This window comes from Portunus trituberculatus, chromosome 25, assembly GCF_017591435.1.
Source record: "Portunus trituberculatus isolate SZX2019 chromosome 25, ASM1759143v1, whole genome shotgun sequence".
NCBI lineage: Eukaryota > Metazoa > Arthropoda > Malacostraca > Decapoda > Portunidae > Portunus > Portunus trituberculatus.
The window spans coordinates 9720764-9735540 of NC_059279.1; the positions used below are offsets into that span (position 1 = coordinate 9720764).

At 45.7% G+C, this 14777-nt stretch overlaps 1 protein-coding gene across 7 annotated transcripts in view; it reads left to right on the forward strand.

Annotated features, from left to right (window-relative positions):
• The window catches only part of LOC123508985 (protein C12orf4 homolog), a 219796-nt gene that overhangs the window by 155341 nt on the left and 49678 nt on the right, over window positions 1-14777 (forward strand). For 6 of the 7 annotated variants that reach the window (XR_006676067.1, XR_006676063.1, XR_006676062.1 and 3 more), the window contains 2 exons: window positions 6113-6280; window positions 8782-9401. Coding sequence is in view for 1 of the 7 variants with exons in the window: in XM_045263089.1 (XP_045119024.1) it covers window positions 6113-6280 (168 nt within the window). In the remaining 6 variants the exon portion in view is untranslated. The remainder of the gene's footprint in view (window positions 1-6112; window positions 6281-8781; window positions 9402-14777) is intronic. The other variant, XM_045263089.1, reaches the window with a different exon arrangement.

The window sequence follows — 14777 nt, forward strand, 5'->3', positions numbered from 1 at the left end:
TGAGGGAACTGCAGTGGCCCAAACCCCAGGCACCTCGAAGACCATCATCACCACCACCACCACCATCTATCTTGGTACACATGGCTTCTACTACTAAACTCGTCTGCCTTGATGTCTCCTACTCGGCCGCCACTGGAGGGAACCGCTTTTCAGTGTTGACCGACCTCCATGAGGAAGAGGAGGTAGATCCTCCCCAGGAAACACCTGGCATCCCAGCACCTACCATGACCAGGCACAGACGTTCCAGACGATCCCAGGCCAGCCAGCATCCCAAGCACCCACCCTCTCAGGACATCCCATGTGCACCAAACAAAGAATCAGAGCTGCAACAAATCACCACCATTGCTAAGGTACACCAGCCACAGGACAGCCTGATAGATCAACAGCAACCCTGGACGTCCACCCATGTTACCCACCCCACCCAAGCTGCCCTGCCATCACATGCTAACCACCACCCCATGCCTCCACATCACGATTCACTCCAGGACAACACCACTCCTACACCTACTAAGGACTCCCTCCTCTCCGGCTTTCTTATCCTCCTGCAGAAGGGCTGTGAGCTCTACCAGAAGGGATCGTCCCTCCAAGAGACATTCACAGCACTCTGGCCCACTCTCTCCGTACTTTTATCCTCCTTCCTTCTCTAATGGCCCTCAACCTTATGTTGTGGAACACCAGGTCCCTCCTTCGGAAGACCCAAGAGCTCCAAGAACACCTTAAGGAGACACTCCCTACCATCCTCGGAGTGTGTGAGACATGGCTCACACCACACCTTACTCTGCAGTTACCTGGCCACCACATCACGAGGCAGGATCGTCCCTGGGGTCGTGGCGGTGGTGTTCCACTTGCCCTCCATGACACGCTTACCCACTCGCCACTCACCCTACCACCATGGCCGGGAGGGCACATGGAGATTGCTGCAGCCAGAGTCCGCCTTCGAAGTGGATGGTTCACCATAGCAGTCTGTTACAACCCAGGCGGAACCACACATCAGGAGCTGGGTCACTACTTCTCCTGCCTGCCTTCCCCACTCATTATAATGGGTGATTTCAATGCCCACCACCCATGTTGGAACCCACATCGGAAGAACCAAGCGGGTAATGGACTTTCCAAGCAGTGATGGATTCGCCCCACCTGTCCCTCCTCAGCACACCAGGACTCGTGACAAGGTATGACTCCCACACCGGTGCTCCCTCAGTGCTTAGACCTCTTTGGCAATCCACTATTCTCTGTTGCCACCTATACCACTGCTCCATACATGGGGAGTGACCACCTTCCCCTGCTGGCCTCCTTCTCTCAGGTCATCCTTACACCACACCCAGGATGCCTACCAAAGTGGCACATCAACTCCTCTGGGTGGTCTGCTTACCACACAGCTTTAGCCTCACTTCCAGACCTTTCTGCCCTACCTCTTGAGGAAGCTGCAGGTACGCTTGCCCGGACCTTGGAGGCTGCTGGCAAAACAGCCTTCAGACTCACCACTCACCGTAGTACCCATCGCCCCGGCAAACCTTGGTGGACCGATGAGCGTGCCCAGGCAGTGAGGGATTGCCACAGAGCCTGGAACAAATGGTGCAGGATCCCCACCCTACAGGCTGGCACAAATTACCACCCCCTGGATGCCATCTGTGCCAGGGTCATCCTCCAGGCCAAAAGGAAAGTGTGGAACTCCCACTGTTCTTCACTCTCCTTCTCCTCCTCCATCCGAAGAACATGGGACTTCATCCATGCCATGGAAGGAGCCAAGACATGCTCGCCCATCCCCATCCAAGACTCAAGCGGACAACCACTCAGTGACCCCAGAAGGCAGAAATTCTAGCTGACCACTACTGCTAAAAAATAACTCATCCTTCTGCCCTTCACCCACCTTCAGACCTCACTTCAGTCATCACTACAGCCATCACCTCCTCTGGGACTGAGGAGCTAACACAGCCCTTCACCTCACATGAGATGGCCTCAGCTCTGGGATCCCTCAAAACAGGTAAATCACCAGGTCCCGACCATATCCCATACGAATTCCTTACCCACTCCCCGTCCTCCTTTCAAGCTACCCTCCTCCAGCTCTGCAACACCAGCTGGTCCCACAGAAGCTTCGCCACCTGTTGGAAGCCCTCCATCCTCATCCCCATCCCCAAGCCTGGCAAGGATCCCACACTCCCTGCCTCATACCAGCCCATTGCCCTCCTCTCCTGTATGGGCAAGCTCATGGAACCATTGGTGGCCACCCGCCTCTCCTGGTGGCTGGAGGAACACCACCTCTTAAGGGAGGAGCAGCGTGGCTTCCGGTCACACAGAAGTAGCCTGGACGTGCTGGGTCAAATTGAATACTACTGCGACACTTACCGCCACCGTCAAGTCATGCTTGCCCTCTTTGTGGATCTTGAAGGGGCATTTGACTCAGCACCTCATGAGGGAATTCTCTACAAGTTTGCAAGGATGGGTATTCAGGGACCCACCCTTACCTGGCTCCAAGACTTCCTAACAGGCCGCTCTTTTCAGGTTGCCGTGGGTGCTTCCATGTCTGCCCCTCATCCCATACTAAGATGTGTTCCACAAGGATCCATCTTAAGTCCTCTGTTGTTCAATGTCCTCTTCTCTGATCTCTCCCTACCTTCACACTCCCATCTCCTCATCTATGCAGATTACATCAGCATTGTTAGCAGGGAACCATCACTGGCAGAAGAGCACAGGGACTCCTCCAAGAGGCAGCAACAACCCTGGGTGACTGGATGACCACCTGGGGCCTCACAGTTAGTGCCCAGAAAAGTGCTATCATGTGCTTCACCCTCAAGTCCTCCCCAGCACCACCCACCATCACCCTATGTGGTGAAGCCGTCAACTACATACCACACACACCCTCCTGGGGCTGTGGCTGGATGGCCCCCGAATGTCCTGGTCCGGACACATTGAGTACCTCCGCACTTCCTGCAACAAACAAATAAACATTATGAAAAAGATCTCAGGTGTACGATGGAGTGCTAACCGAAATCTCCTTCTTCATTATTACACCACCACCATCAGGTCCAAACTGATGTATGGCAGCACCATATACAGTTCTGCAGCACCATCCACCTTAGCTAAACTGGACATAATACAAAATGCTGCCCTGAGAATCTCATTGGCTGCCAGGAAGTCATCATCTGTCATCTCCGTCCATGCAGAGGCCTGCATGCCCACCCTCACCAACTACAGAAGAGAACAACACCAACACCTCCACCACATCAAGACCCTGCCTTCCTCCCACCCATTATCAGTCCTCTATACTAACTCTAGAGTGAACAAACAAGCACCCCACTGGCACCACGGAGCCCGACAACCACTCTTAGTGAGGGCACTGCTGGCCCATGACACCCTGGGTCTACCCTTACTTGTCCCTCAGCCTACCAGGCCACACTTGCCTGTACCACCCTGGCTAAACCTCTCTCACATGATGTCTCTACACATCCGTGGCCTTTCCTGTAGGTCCACCCTCTCTCCACTCGCAGCCTCACTCTTCTCGCAGATGGACAGGACACATTATCACCTACATCAGAAACTATTTACGGATGGCTCCCACAACCAGTCTCCCCCAGCCACATCAGCGGCTATCTACATTCCAGCCACCTCCATCTGCAAGACATGGAGACTCCCACCTGAGACCGACGTAGTGACAGCGGAGCTGTTTGCCATCCAACAGGCCCTGTCTCACCTCTACTCCTTCCATCCCACAGGCAAGGCAGTAGTCTACACTGACTCCTTCTCATCCCTCCTTCTTCTGCTCTCCTGCCATCCATCCACATCGACGCTCCTAGTCTACCACATTCAGCAAGCCCTCTTACATCTCGCCACCAAGGGGTGGGAGATAACCCTCCAACGGGTGCCCTCTCACTCTGGGGTTCATGGTAACGAGGTCGCCGACGCTGCAGCCAAGATGGCCCTCTCCGCAGTAAACATCTCACCACTGCATCTCCAACTCTCCACCACCAAGCGCCTCATTACCCACGTCTGCCACTCCACTTGGAACAACATGCTCGGCGATGCCCTGCACACCACCTCTGTGGACCAGTACCGAACGGACTCTTCCCCACAGCCCTGGATATGGCAACACTCCCGTGTGTTGGACGTCGCCATTACCCGCATCCACCTGGGCCACACAACACTCACCGCACACTTGCACCGCCTACGTCTGTCTCCTGATTCCTACTGCCCTTGGTGTAGGACTATCCCTGAGACCATTGAGCATTTCCTGCTGTACTGCCCACGCTTCCACTCCCACCACACTGCATTACGTTCTCAGCTCTCTTCCCTGGATATCACAACACTCGACCTGCCCACCCTCCTGGCGGCCTCATATGTCCAACCCTCCCAGCAACCTGCTGTCCTTCGCCTTACCTGTGCCTTCTTGAGAAAGACTGGCCAGCTAGTGCCTGTGATATCCACACAGGACTACTCCAGGACTCATAAGGATCTAAAGATCTTCATGGTCCCAACAACAACAACAACAACAACAACATATTAGACCCATTTTGAATAATACAAATACGTAATACAAATAAGTCCTTCATCTGCCAAATATGGTTGTTTCTTTCCTTAGACTTTTGAGGAATGCAAAATTTGGTCTATTTTGGTTTCCCTGACCAACTAAGCCAAAACAAGCTTAATCAAAGTTAACCTAACAGTAATAGTTGAGCGTGCAAGAAAAAAAAAAACTTCATAGACATGAAACAGTGAAGTATAGCATTAAAAGATCTGTACCAATTACAGAATCACCACAGCCAGCCATTGTTTACCCTGAAATTCTCTGTATCAATTTCTTTGCCAGCCTCTTAGCTGCTTCACATACCACTTCATAACTGCAACATCTTTTCCACTCCTTATATTTTTCCTTGGTGCACTTCTACCACTTTTACTTGATGATACATCCATACAGTATTTAGCAGAATATTCTACCATCTTATCCTTTGATTCACTATGTCCGACACAGTTTGCTTGGACACACCTCACTCCTCACAAACACTGGCAACTCTAGCTCCTTTCTTTAATTTTCATAATAATTCCAGCTTTTAAGTCACAGCTAGGGCCACTCGCTTATGCCTAACATCCTTGGGAGACATAATTGAGAGTTCTAAGGTATTGAAAAATCCACAAACTTCTTCATTGATACCGGACAATACAGAGTGTTCACCAGCATCAGCTGTACTTGTTTACAACTGCCCGCCACTGTTGTACCACCATCTATATTGGCTGTTTCTAGAAATGCATGAGGTATGCATTATTTGAATTCATTAGTTGGCCGCCTGGACTCAAATCATTGAATTATTATCTCATCACTGTCCAGATAAACTGAAATATGGATTAACGAGGATCGTGTGTGTGTGTGTGTGTGTGTGTGTATGTATTTACCTAGTTGTAGTTTTACAGGGCCTGGGCTTTATGCTCGTGTGGTCCCGTCTCCATATCTACACTTATCCAATTTTTCTTTAAAACTATGTACACTCTTTGCTGACACCACTTCCTCACTCAAACTGTTCCAAGTCTCAACACATCTTTGCGGGAAACTAAATTTTTTAACATCTCTCAGACATCGTCCCTTCCTTAGTTTCTTACTATGCGATCTTGTGCTTCTAAAGTCATATTCTTCTCTCAGGATCAGTTTCTCATTATCCACTTCATCCATTCCGTTAATCAATTTATAAACTTGTATCAGATCCCTCTCTCTTCTCTGCTCCAAGGTTGGTAGATCCATTGCCTTTAGTCTCTCCTCATATGCCATCCCTTTAAATTCTGGAACCATTCTTGTAGCCATTTTTTGTAGTCACTCTAATTTTCTTATGTGTTTCTTTTTATGGGGAGTCCACACAACTCCTGCATATTCCAATCTAGGTCTTATTTTAGTACTTATCAATTTCTTCATCATTTCCTTGTCCATATAGTGAAATGCTACTCCAATATTTCTTAGCAAATTGTGTGTGTGTGTGTATGTGTGTGTGTGTGTATAATTATCATCATATGCTATTGTCACAAGCTTTTAAATTGAGGATGTTTTAGAAACAATGCCATTTCTTTAGTTTTTAAGTGGAAATTGGAGCAAAAATAATATCTAATGTACATACTTTTTTATATCAATCTTTAGAGACTTCATCAAAGGTGACACAGAATCAGTGTTGGTGGAGAGTAGTGAACCCAGTCAGGAAGAAAGCTTCACCATCCATCTTGGGGCACAGATGAAGCAGATGCACAACTTAAGGCTCCTATCTGCAGATGCTCTCCAGCTTTGTAAATACTTGACCCATGACCTAAGGTAAAGTACCTGTGTTTGGCTTCTTGACAGCTCTTTATGAATTATACAATACTCTTTTCTCTGTTTATTCTCTTTTTATTTCATTGCAATTAGGTATTTTCTAAAGTAAAATAACATAAAAACAAAACAATTCAGGAGTCTTATTGATTTCAAAATCATACTCTTGTTCATGTAATGAAATGCCACCCTAATATTTGTCAACATCTTGTATGTTGAATCAAATATCCTTCTGGGATGAGGATCTTGAATAGCCACCCCCTTACTTTACATTATGATTTCATCCTCATTTTATAGTCTCATACAGGTCTTCCTTTACTCTTACCCATTTTTCATTGAAATTTCTTAGCATGAGATTCCAATTTCTTCCTCTGGTCCACTCATAAATCTTGTCAATATCACTTTGTAACTCCATTCAATCAACATGTATCTTTATTACTCTCAACAATTTTACATTGTCAGCAAACATTCTTATAACTGTTCCCATCCCTTGCATATCATTAATATACTGGCAACCCCCACTTAATGAACATTCACGCAACGAAATTTCGTTACAACAAACGTTTCCTTTTACTACCATCTGCTTGTATAATGAACACCAAACTCGCTTTAACGAAATTTTATCCAGGTAATTTTTTCCAGTTTGAAACCCCCACCATATCATGCAAGCCGACAGACTTTTGAATACACCAGCGCCTCTCATGGACAACACGCGCACCACTCACTCCCCTTCCCCGCTCTTAGTTCAAAACAAAAACAGGGTCCAGCACCAGCTCGTCATCTCACGCTCAACATGCCACCAAAATGCCCTGCAACCAGCCCTGCAGTGTCGCCTAGCGTTGCTAAGAAGAAAAGAAAGTCTCTTACTCTCGAAGTGAAGCTGAATATTATTCACAGACATGAGAGAGGCGAGAAAACTAATAGCATTGCTCGCCACGATCTTGACTCCATCTACTGTTTCTACTATTTTCAAGCCAGCAGACTATTAACAAGGCTGGTGAGACCGTATCTTCCTTGCAAGGTAAAAGAACCACCTGAACTCGTGACTCTGCAATGGATAAAATGGAAAGCCTTGTGGAAATGTGGTACATAAGTTTTGTATGCAGTACAATGATGCGCCTTTTGTTTACATTCCACAGGTTGCCAGCTAGCATCTTTCCCGCTCCACTCTCCCTCCCTTCATAAATTTAAGATCATCACCATTATAAAGTTACATACATACATTAGTATACATTATAATGCCTTTGTCTTAAATTAAACTGCTTAAATGTTCAATTTCATAATTTTTACTTTCATTAAACCTTTTACTGTACTATGATGCACTCTCGCTGTGTTTACTCTCAATGGAAGTTCAAGTCGGGTCAAACTTGTTATAATTGGTTCGCTCAACAAAAATTCGCGCAATTAACCTTTTTTTAGGAACATAACCCGTTCGTTAAGTGGGGGTTGCCTGTATATTGGGAACATGATGGGTGCCGACACTGATCCCTAAGGTACACTACTTGCTATTTTACTCCAATTTGAACAAATGTCCCTGATCACAGTTCTCATTTCTATATACCCATCCAGTTTAGCAATATTCCTCTCATTCCTTCTATATGTTCCATCAGGAGTCTTTTATGTGGAACTTTATCTTAGGCTTTTAGATGTCCATGTATATTGCATATATCCTGCCATCTCTGCTGTGTATTTCATCTTGTTACTCCTGTTTAGAATATTAACAAATTTCTCACATGATCTTTATCTGAAACCAAATTGGTAGTTTATTATAACTTCTCCAAATATTTCACCCACCTTTTTTTATAATTTTTTCACAGAACTTCCCCACAGTGCTAGTTAACGACCCTGGTTCATTATCTAGTGGTTCCGTCTTTCCTTCTTTTACATATTGGCAGTATATTTCATCTTTTCCACTTGACCACAAACTGACACTTCATCAGGCTCTATGACTTTCCTGACATCCAACTTTTCTAACAATTTCCCAGTATTCTGTTTTTTTTTATTTCAACCATGATTTCCTGTTAGTGACACTGGTCTGTAATTTAGTGGCTCAGTCTTCTTTCCTCTTGTATATTGACAAAATATTTTCTCCTTGGTACTTTCCCCTCCATCAGTCAGCTAACTGCATCCCACATTGGCTCAATCAATTATTCTCTATATTCTTTTTGTGTCCAGTCTGACATTCCATCAGGTCCTATGGTTTTAATGACATCCAACTTCTTTAACAATTTTCAAATGTTCTGATTTATTATTACACATATTACTACCCATAATTATTAATTATTGCTTAAACCCCCATCCCACAGCAAACTTACCCCATGTCTAACAGCTCGAGGAAAGAAATGAAAGAAATTCTCATTGTCTTTGAGAAGACACCCAGCCAGTTTTCTATTCCCAGGTATCAGCCATCAGGCCGATTCCCTCATTCGCCTCTTTGCTGTCAAAGGGCTTACACGTAGTCTTCAGCTCATCTCTTTCACCGGCTCGTTTTTTTTTCTTTTCAGGAGCAGTTGGGTTTGCCTTTCTTTGCTCCTTGGTTTGTTTTTCTTCTACAGGGAGTTTGTAAGTGTGTTATTATGCCACGTAAGTGTGTTAAGTCTTCTCATTCCCTCCCGTCACTTATGGTGGACCCTCATGGAGAGTGTCTGTCATGTAGGGAGGTGTTATGTAGCCTTGCTTCACATTATGACTGCTGCAAGGCCTTGTCCCATGACCAGTTTCTACGTCTTTTGGATAGTATTAAAGATCATACTGAGAGGAGGAAGGCTTCTTCTTCTGGTAAGCGACAGCCATTGGTTTACCATGCCCGGTGGCTGCCCCACTACCCAGGAAATGGAGGTCGGCATCTGCCATACGGCTCCCATGCCTGGTGGCCAGCTCATCATCCCCCCACAGGGATTAGGCAAAGGTGAGACTATTCCACATTCTTTGGGGTTGGAGCTTGGTGCTAATATGTCTGATGCACTTCTCCCTTCCCAGAATGTGAGTGTTGGTGTCAGACACAAGGCTCCCATACTGGGCAACCAGACTCATGTGCCTTGTATAGGGGTTGGTGTGTGGCCCTCAGCTCCCATGCCTGGTGGCCATCCCCTTCCTCACAGTGGGGTGAATCATATGGACCCTGGTAAGTCTGTGCCAGACAGTGTTCCACTTTTTCAGGAGGTTTCTGTTGAGGCTGGCCGACCAGCTGCTGTACCTGGTGGCAGTGGGGTGGGCCAAGGTCTTTTGGCTCCTGTGCCAGTTGGCCATTCCCTCTCCACAGCCAAGTCTTATGAGGATGATGAGGAGGACATGCCTCCCAATCAATAAGATGTTTCCCCTTTTTTGTACCTCATAGGCCAAGTTAGAGCCTATCTTCATCTGCCTGCTCCTGAGGCTCCTTCCTTGTCCCACCTTACCGGGGTAGAAAGGGCGTAGGGCTCAGTTTTGCCCCGCACCCCTCATTTATTCTCCCATTGTCGCTTATGGCTCAAGCTGTCTGTGAGGAAGCCCAATGCAGATCCCTGAAGAAGTATAAGCCTTGCTCAGCAAATTTTCAGTTGTCCAGGGACTGGTATGGCCGGGCCAGGTCTTTTTATCTACCTAAGGGGGCCTCTCTGGCTTGTCCTCCGGTGAATGAGGAGTTGGTGGTCTATGGCCGATGGGCAACTCAGCAGTCTCTGTCTCCTCCCGCCTGTTGGCTTAAATGGAGAAAGTGTGTGGCTCCATGGCTACATGGGCTGGTGCTGGTTCTAGCACAGAACAGGATGTTTTGGAATTTTTGTCGGCAAGTAAGGACATTCTTCATCCTGCTGAGGAGCTACGTTGTAAGCTTATTTTACGGAGGCAGGCAGTAGTGGATTTGTTGTCTCGTATCTTTTCTGACAGGGAGAAGCACCAGCTCCTTTCTTCTCCCTTTTTTGACATGCTGTTTGATCCTGCAGTGGTGGCCAGGGTACAGGAAGATGAGGACTTAGCTGCTCAGCAATGTGCACTCTTTTCTGTGGTGCGGTGCCTCTTCTCTTTGGGGTTCAGCCTTTGCGCCCTGGAGGAGCAAGATAAAAGGACAGGCGAGGATGGGTGCATTTTGTAGTGCCTCTTCGTCAGTTCCATTCTCCAGGCCCTCTGCTACAAGGGGATCCTTTCAGGCCAGGGGTTCTTGCAGTAGCGGACCCCATGGCCAAGGTAGATCTTGCTTGGGAAGTAGTTTGCTCTCCTGTGCCTGTGGGCACTTGCCTGCAGCAGCACTGGAGAGAGCAGATGGAGGTGGGGGCAGGAGAGTTGGTACTGAAGACTGCATTATGTGTATGTCCTCCCCTTTCTGCATCCCCCTTCTTTCTCAGCTGGACCAATAGAGTTTGCGAGTTATGCAGAGGGGTCGGATCGTCAGGTGACCTTGGACTTAATGGTGCAGGATGTGTTGGCCAAAGGGGCCAAAGCTTGTGGGGGACAAGCTAGAAGACTTTTATGCCCGTCTGTCCCTTGTTCCCAAGGTAAAAGGCAGTTGGAGACCTGTGTTCGACCTCTCATCCCTGAACAAATTTTTAGTGCTCAGCCACTTCTGGATGGAGATGGTGGCATCAGTTTTGGAATCTATGAATGTGGGGTATTGGATGATGTCTCTGGATCTGAGGGACACATATTTCCAAGTTCTAATCCACCCGCGTTCCCGCAAGTACCTGTGGTTCGTTTGGTGAGGCAAGGTTTTTCAGTTCAAAGTTCTTTGTTTTGGCCTCACAACCGTTCCACAGGTCTTCACCAATGTGATGGCTCCAGTGTCTTCATGAGCTCATCGACACAATATCTCCTGGACGATTGGTTGGTCACAGGAACGACTCTCCAGGGGTGCATAGGCGCCATCTGGGCTGTTTTACAGCTGTGTGCTTAGTTGGGTATTCAGATCAATCTGCCCAAATCAGACCTGGTACCCAGCCAAAGGAAGCAGTACCTGGGCATGGTGCTAAATTCAGTGAGGGCTCTGGTTTTTCCATCACCAGAAAGGGTCAGACGGTTTCTGTTGGTGGTGCAAAGTTTTCTAGAGGACAGAGTCCCTACAGTGTCTCTATGGAGGTCACTCCTTGGTCATCTGGCTTCTCTGGAGAGGCTGGTCCCGGGCACCTGGGTACGCTCTTGGTCCCTTCAGGGGTGCCTGAAAAATTACAGGAAGGCAGTGTCGGACTCTCCCTGGTGGTGGGTTCCTCCTTCACAGTGGTCTCTGGCAGACCTGTCCTAGTGGATGAATCCAGGTTATCTGCTCAAGGGAGCTCCCTTTGTGATGACACCTCCGGAACAGTCTTGGTTTTCCGACACATCCCTTCATGGTTGGAGTGCTCATCTGGGGGACTCTCTCATCTCAGGGGTGTGGTCTCCACACAAGCAGAGGTTTCACATCAACCACTTGGAGATGATGGCTGTTTTCCAGACTCTGCAGTCCTTTCAGCAGGAAGTCTCAGGCACAGTGGTCTCTCTCATGTCAGACAATTCAACAGTGGTAGCCTATTTGCAGAACTTGGGACACACACACACACACACACACACACATGATGATGTTAAGGAAGGAGATAGTGGTAAATCAAGTGGAGTTTGGGGAAGGAAAATCAGAAATACTGTATGTTAAGATGCATATTAACAAAAAGGAGTTAACAATCATTGGAACATATGCGCCACCAAAAACAAACTCATGGACTAACCAAGAATATAGAGACATGATAGATGACACAATAAGGAGTCTTACAAGAATCATTAAGGAAAGGAGAAAAGTGATATTGGTAGGAGATTTCAACTGTAAGGAGGTAGACTGGGAAAATTATGAAAGTGGTATGGGGAAGATGCCTGGGAGATAGATTCCTGAACCTAATGATAGATAATTTGATGGTCCAAAGAGTAAAGGAAAACACAAGATTCAGAGGAAACGATGAGCCGGCAAGATTAGACCTAGTTTTTACAAGGGATATACCAATTAACGATGATATAAGATACAAGTGCCCATTGGGAAAGAGTGACCATGTAATATTAGAGATGGATATAGAAGAAGGAAAGGAAGATAGAGATGAATCATACAAAGGAGACCGATTAAATTACAGAAAGGCTGATATTGAGAATCTCAAGAACTATTTTAAAACGTAAACTGGGAGGAGATGGAAAACTCATTAACGGTTCAAGAGAAATATAACTTATTTTTGGAAATATACAAAACTGGGGTCAGGGAATATGTTCCGAAATATAGACCTAAAGAAGAAGGAAAGAAAGATTGGTTTAATGCAAGATGTGCTAGGGCAAAGGAGAAACGAGATGGAGCATGGAAAAGGTGGAGAAGAAACAGAAATCCAGAAAATAAGGAAAACTTCAAAACAGCAAGAAATGAATATGCTAAGGTGAGAAAGGAAGAAGAAAAGAACTATGAAAAGGACATTGTCGAAAAATGTAAGGAACAACCAAAATTGTTCTACAGATTCATAAATGGAAAAATAAGACAAAAAGAAACAATAGAAAGGTTAAAAGGAGAAAACGGAATGGTGGAAGACCCAAAAGTATGGCAGAACTGTTAAATAGTAAATTTCATGAGGTCTTTACTAAGGAATCCAAATTTGAAAGACCACAGGGTAATAGAGAGACTGTCTATATGAAAGAGATTAAAGTAACCAAGCTTGAAATAAAAAGTTGATGACGGAATTGGATGAGGAAAAGGCAATGGGACCGGATGAAGTCTCAGGCAGAATACTGAAAGAATGTAGGGAAGAACTAGCAAGTCCAATATACAACATCATAAAATGCTCAATAGAAAATGGAACAGTGCCAGTGGAGTGGAAAAGAGCTGAGGTGGTTCCCATATATAAGAGCGGAAGGAAGGAAGAACCTTTAAATTACAGGCCGGTATCACTAACTAGTGTAATATGCAAGATGTGTGAAAAAGTAATAAAGAAGCAATGGATCGAGTTTCTTGAAGACAACAAAATATTATCAAATAGCCAATTTGGTTTTAGAAAAGGTCGGTCATGTGTGACAAATTTATTGAGTTTCTACTCTAGAATAGTTGATAAAGTACAAGAGAGAGAGGATGGGTTGACTGTATTTATTTAGATCTAAAAAGGCTTTTGATAAAGTGCCACATGAAAGATTACTATGGAAGTTAGAGGAGAAGGGTGGCTTAAAAGGAAGCACATTGAGATGGATGAAGAATTACTTAAGGGGAGAGAAATAAGGACGATAGTTAAAGATATGAAGTCCAAGTGGAGAACAGTAGACAGCGGAGTGCCACAGGGGTCAGTATTGGCACCAATACTTTTCTCGTATATATAAATGACATGCCAGAGGAGTGAACAGCTACATAAATCTGTTTGCGGACGATGCGAAACTGTGCAGAGTCATTAAACAAAAGAGGATTGTGAAATACTACAGGAAGACTTAAACAAGATCTGGAAATGGAGCAAAAATGGGAGATGGAATTCAATGTGGACAAAAGCCATGTCATGGAAATGGGAAAAAGTGAAAGACGACCAGTGGGAATCTATAAGATGGGAGATGGAGTAGAACTAGAAAAAGTAAAAAGGAAAAGGACTTGGGAGTGACAATGGAAGAAAATAATCAACCGGTTAGCCATATTGATAGAATTTTCAGAGAGACGTATAATTTGCTAAGGAATATTGGAGTAGCATTTCACTATATGGACAAGGAAATGATGAAGAAATTGATAAGTACTAAAATAAGACCTAGATTGGAATATGCAGGAGTTGTGTGGACTCCCCATAAAAGAAACACATAAGAAAATTAGAGAGACTACAAAAATGGCTACAAGAATGGTTCCAGAATTTAAAGGGATGGCATATGAGGAGAGACTAAAGGCAATGGATCTACCAACCTTGGAGCAGAGAAGAGAGAGGGATCTGATACAAGTTTATAAATTGATTAACGGAATGGATGAAGTGGATAATGAGAAACTGATCCTGAGAGAAGAATATGACTTTAGAAGCACAAGATCGCATAGTAAGAAACTAAGGAAGGGACGATGTCTGAGAGATGTTAAAAATTTAGTTTCCGCAAAGATGTGTTGAGACTTGGAACAGTTTGAGTGAGGAAGTGGTATCAGCAAAGAGTGTACATAGTTTTAAAGAAAAATTGGATAAGTGTAGATATGGAGACGGGACCACACGAGCATAAAGCACAGGCCCTGTAAAACTACAACTAGGTAAAACTAGGTAAATACACACACACACACACACACACACACACACACACACACACACACACACACACACACACACACACACACACACACACACACACACACACACCCGGTAGCTCAGTGGTTAGAGCGCTTGCTTCACAAGCCAGAGGACCGGGGTTCGATTCCTCGACCAAGTGGAGATATTTGGGTGTGTCTCCTTTCACATGTAGCCCCTGTTCACCTAGCAGTGAGTAGGTATGGGATGTAAATCGAGGAGTTGTGACCTTGTTGTCCCGGTGTGTGGTGTGTGCCTGGTCTCAGGCCTATCCGAAGATCGGAAATAATGAGCTCTGAGCT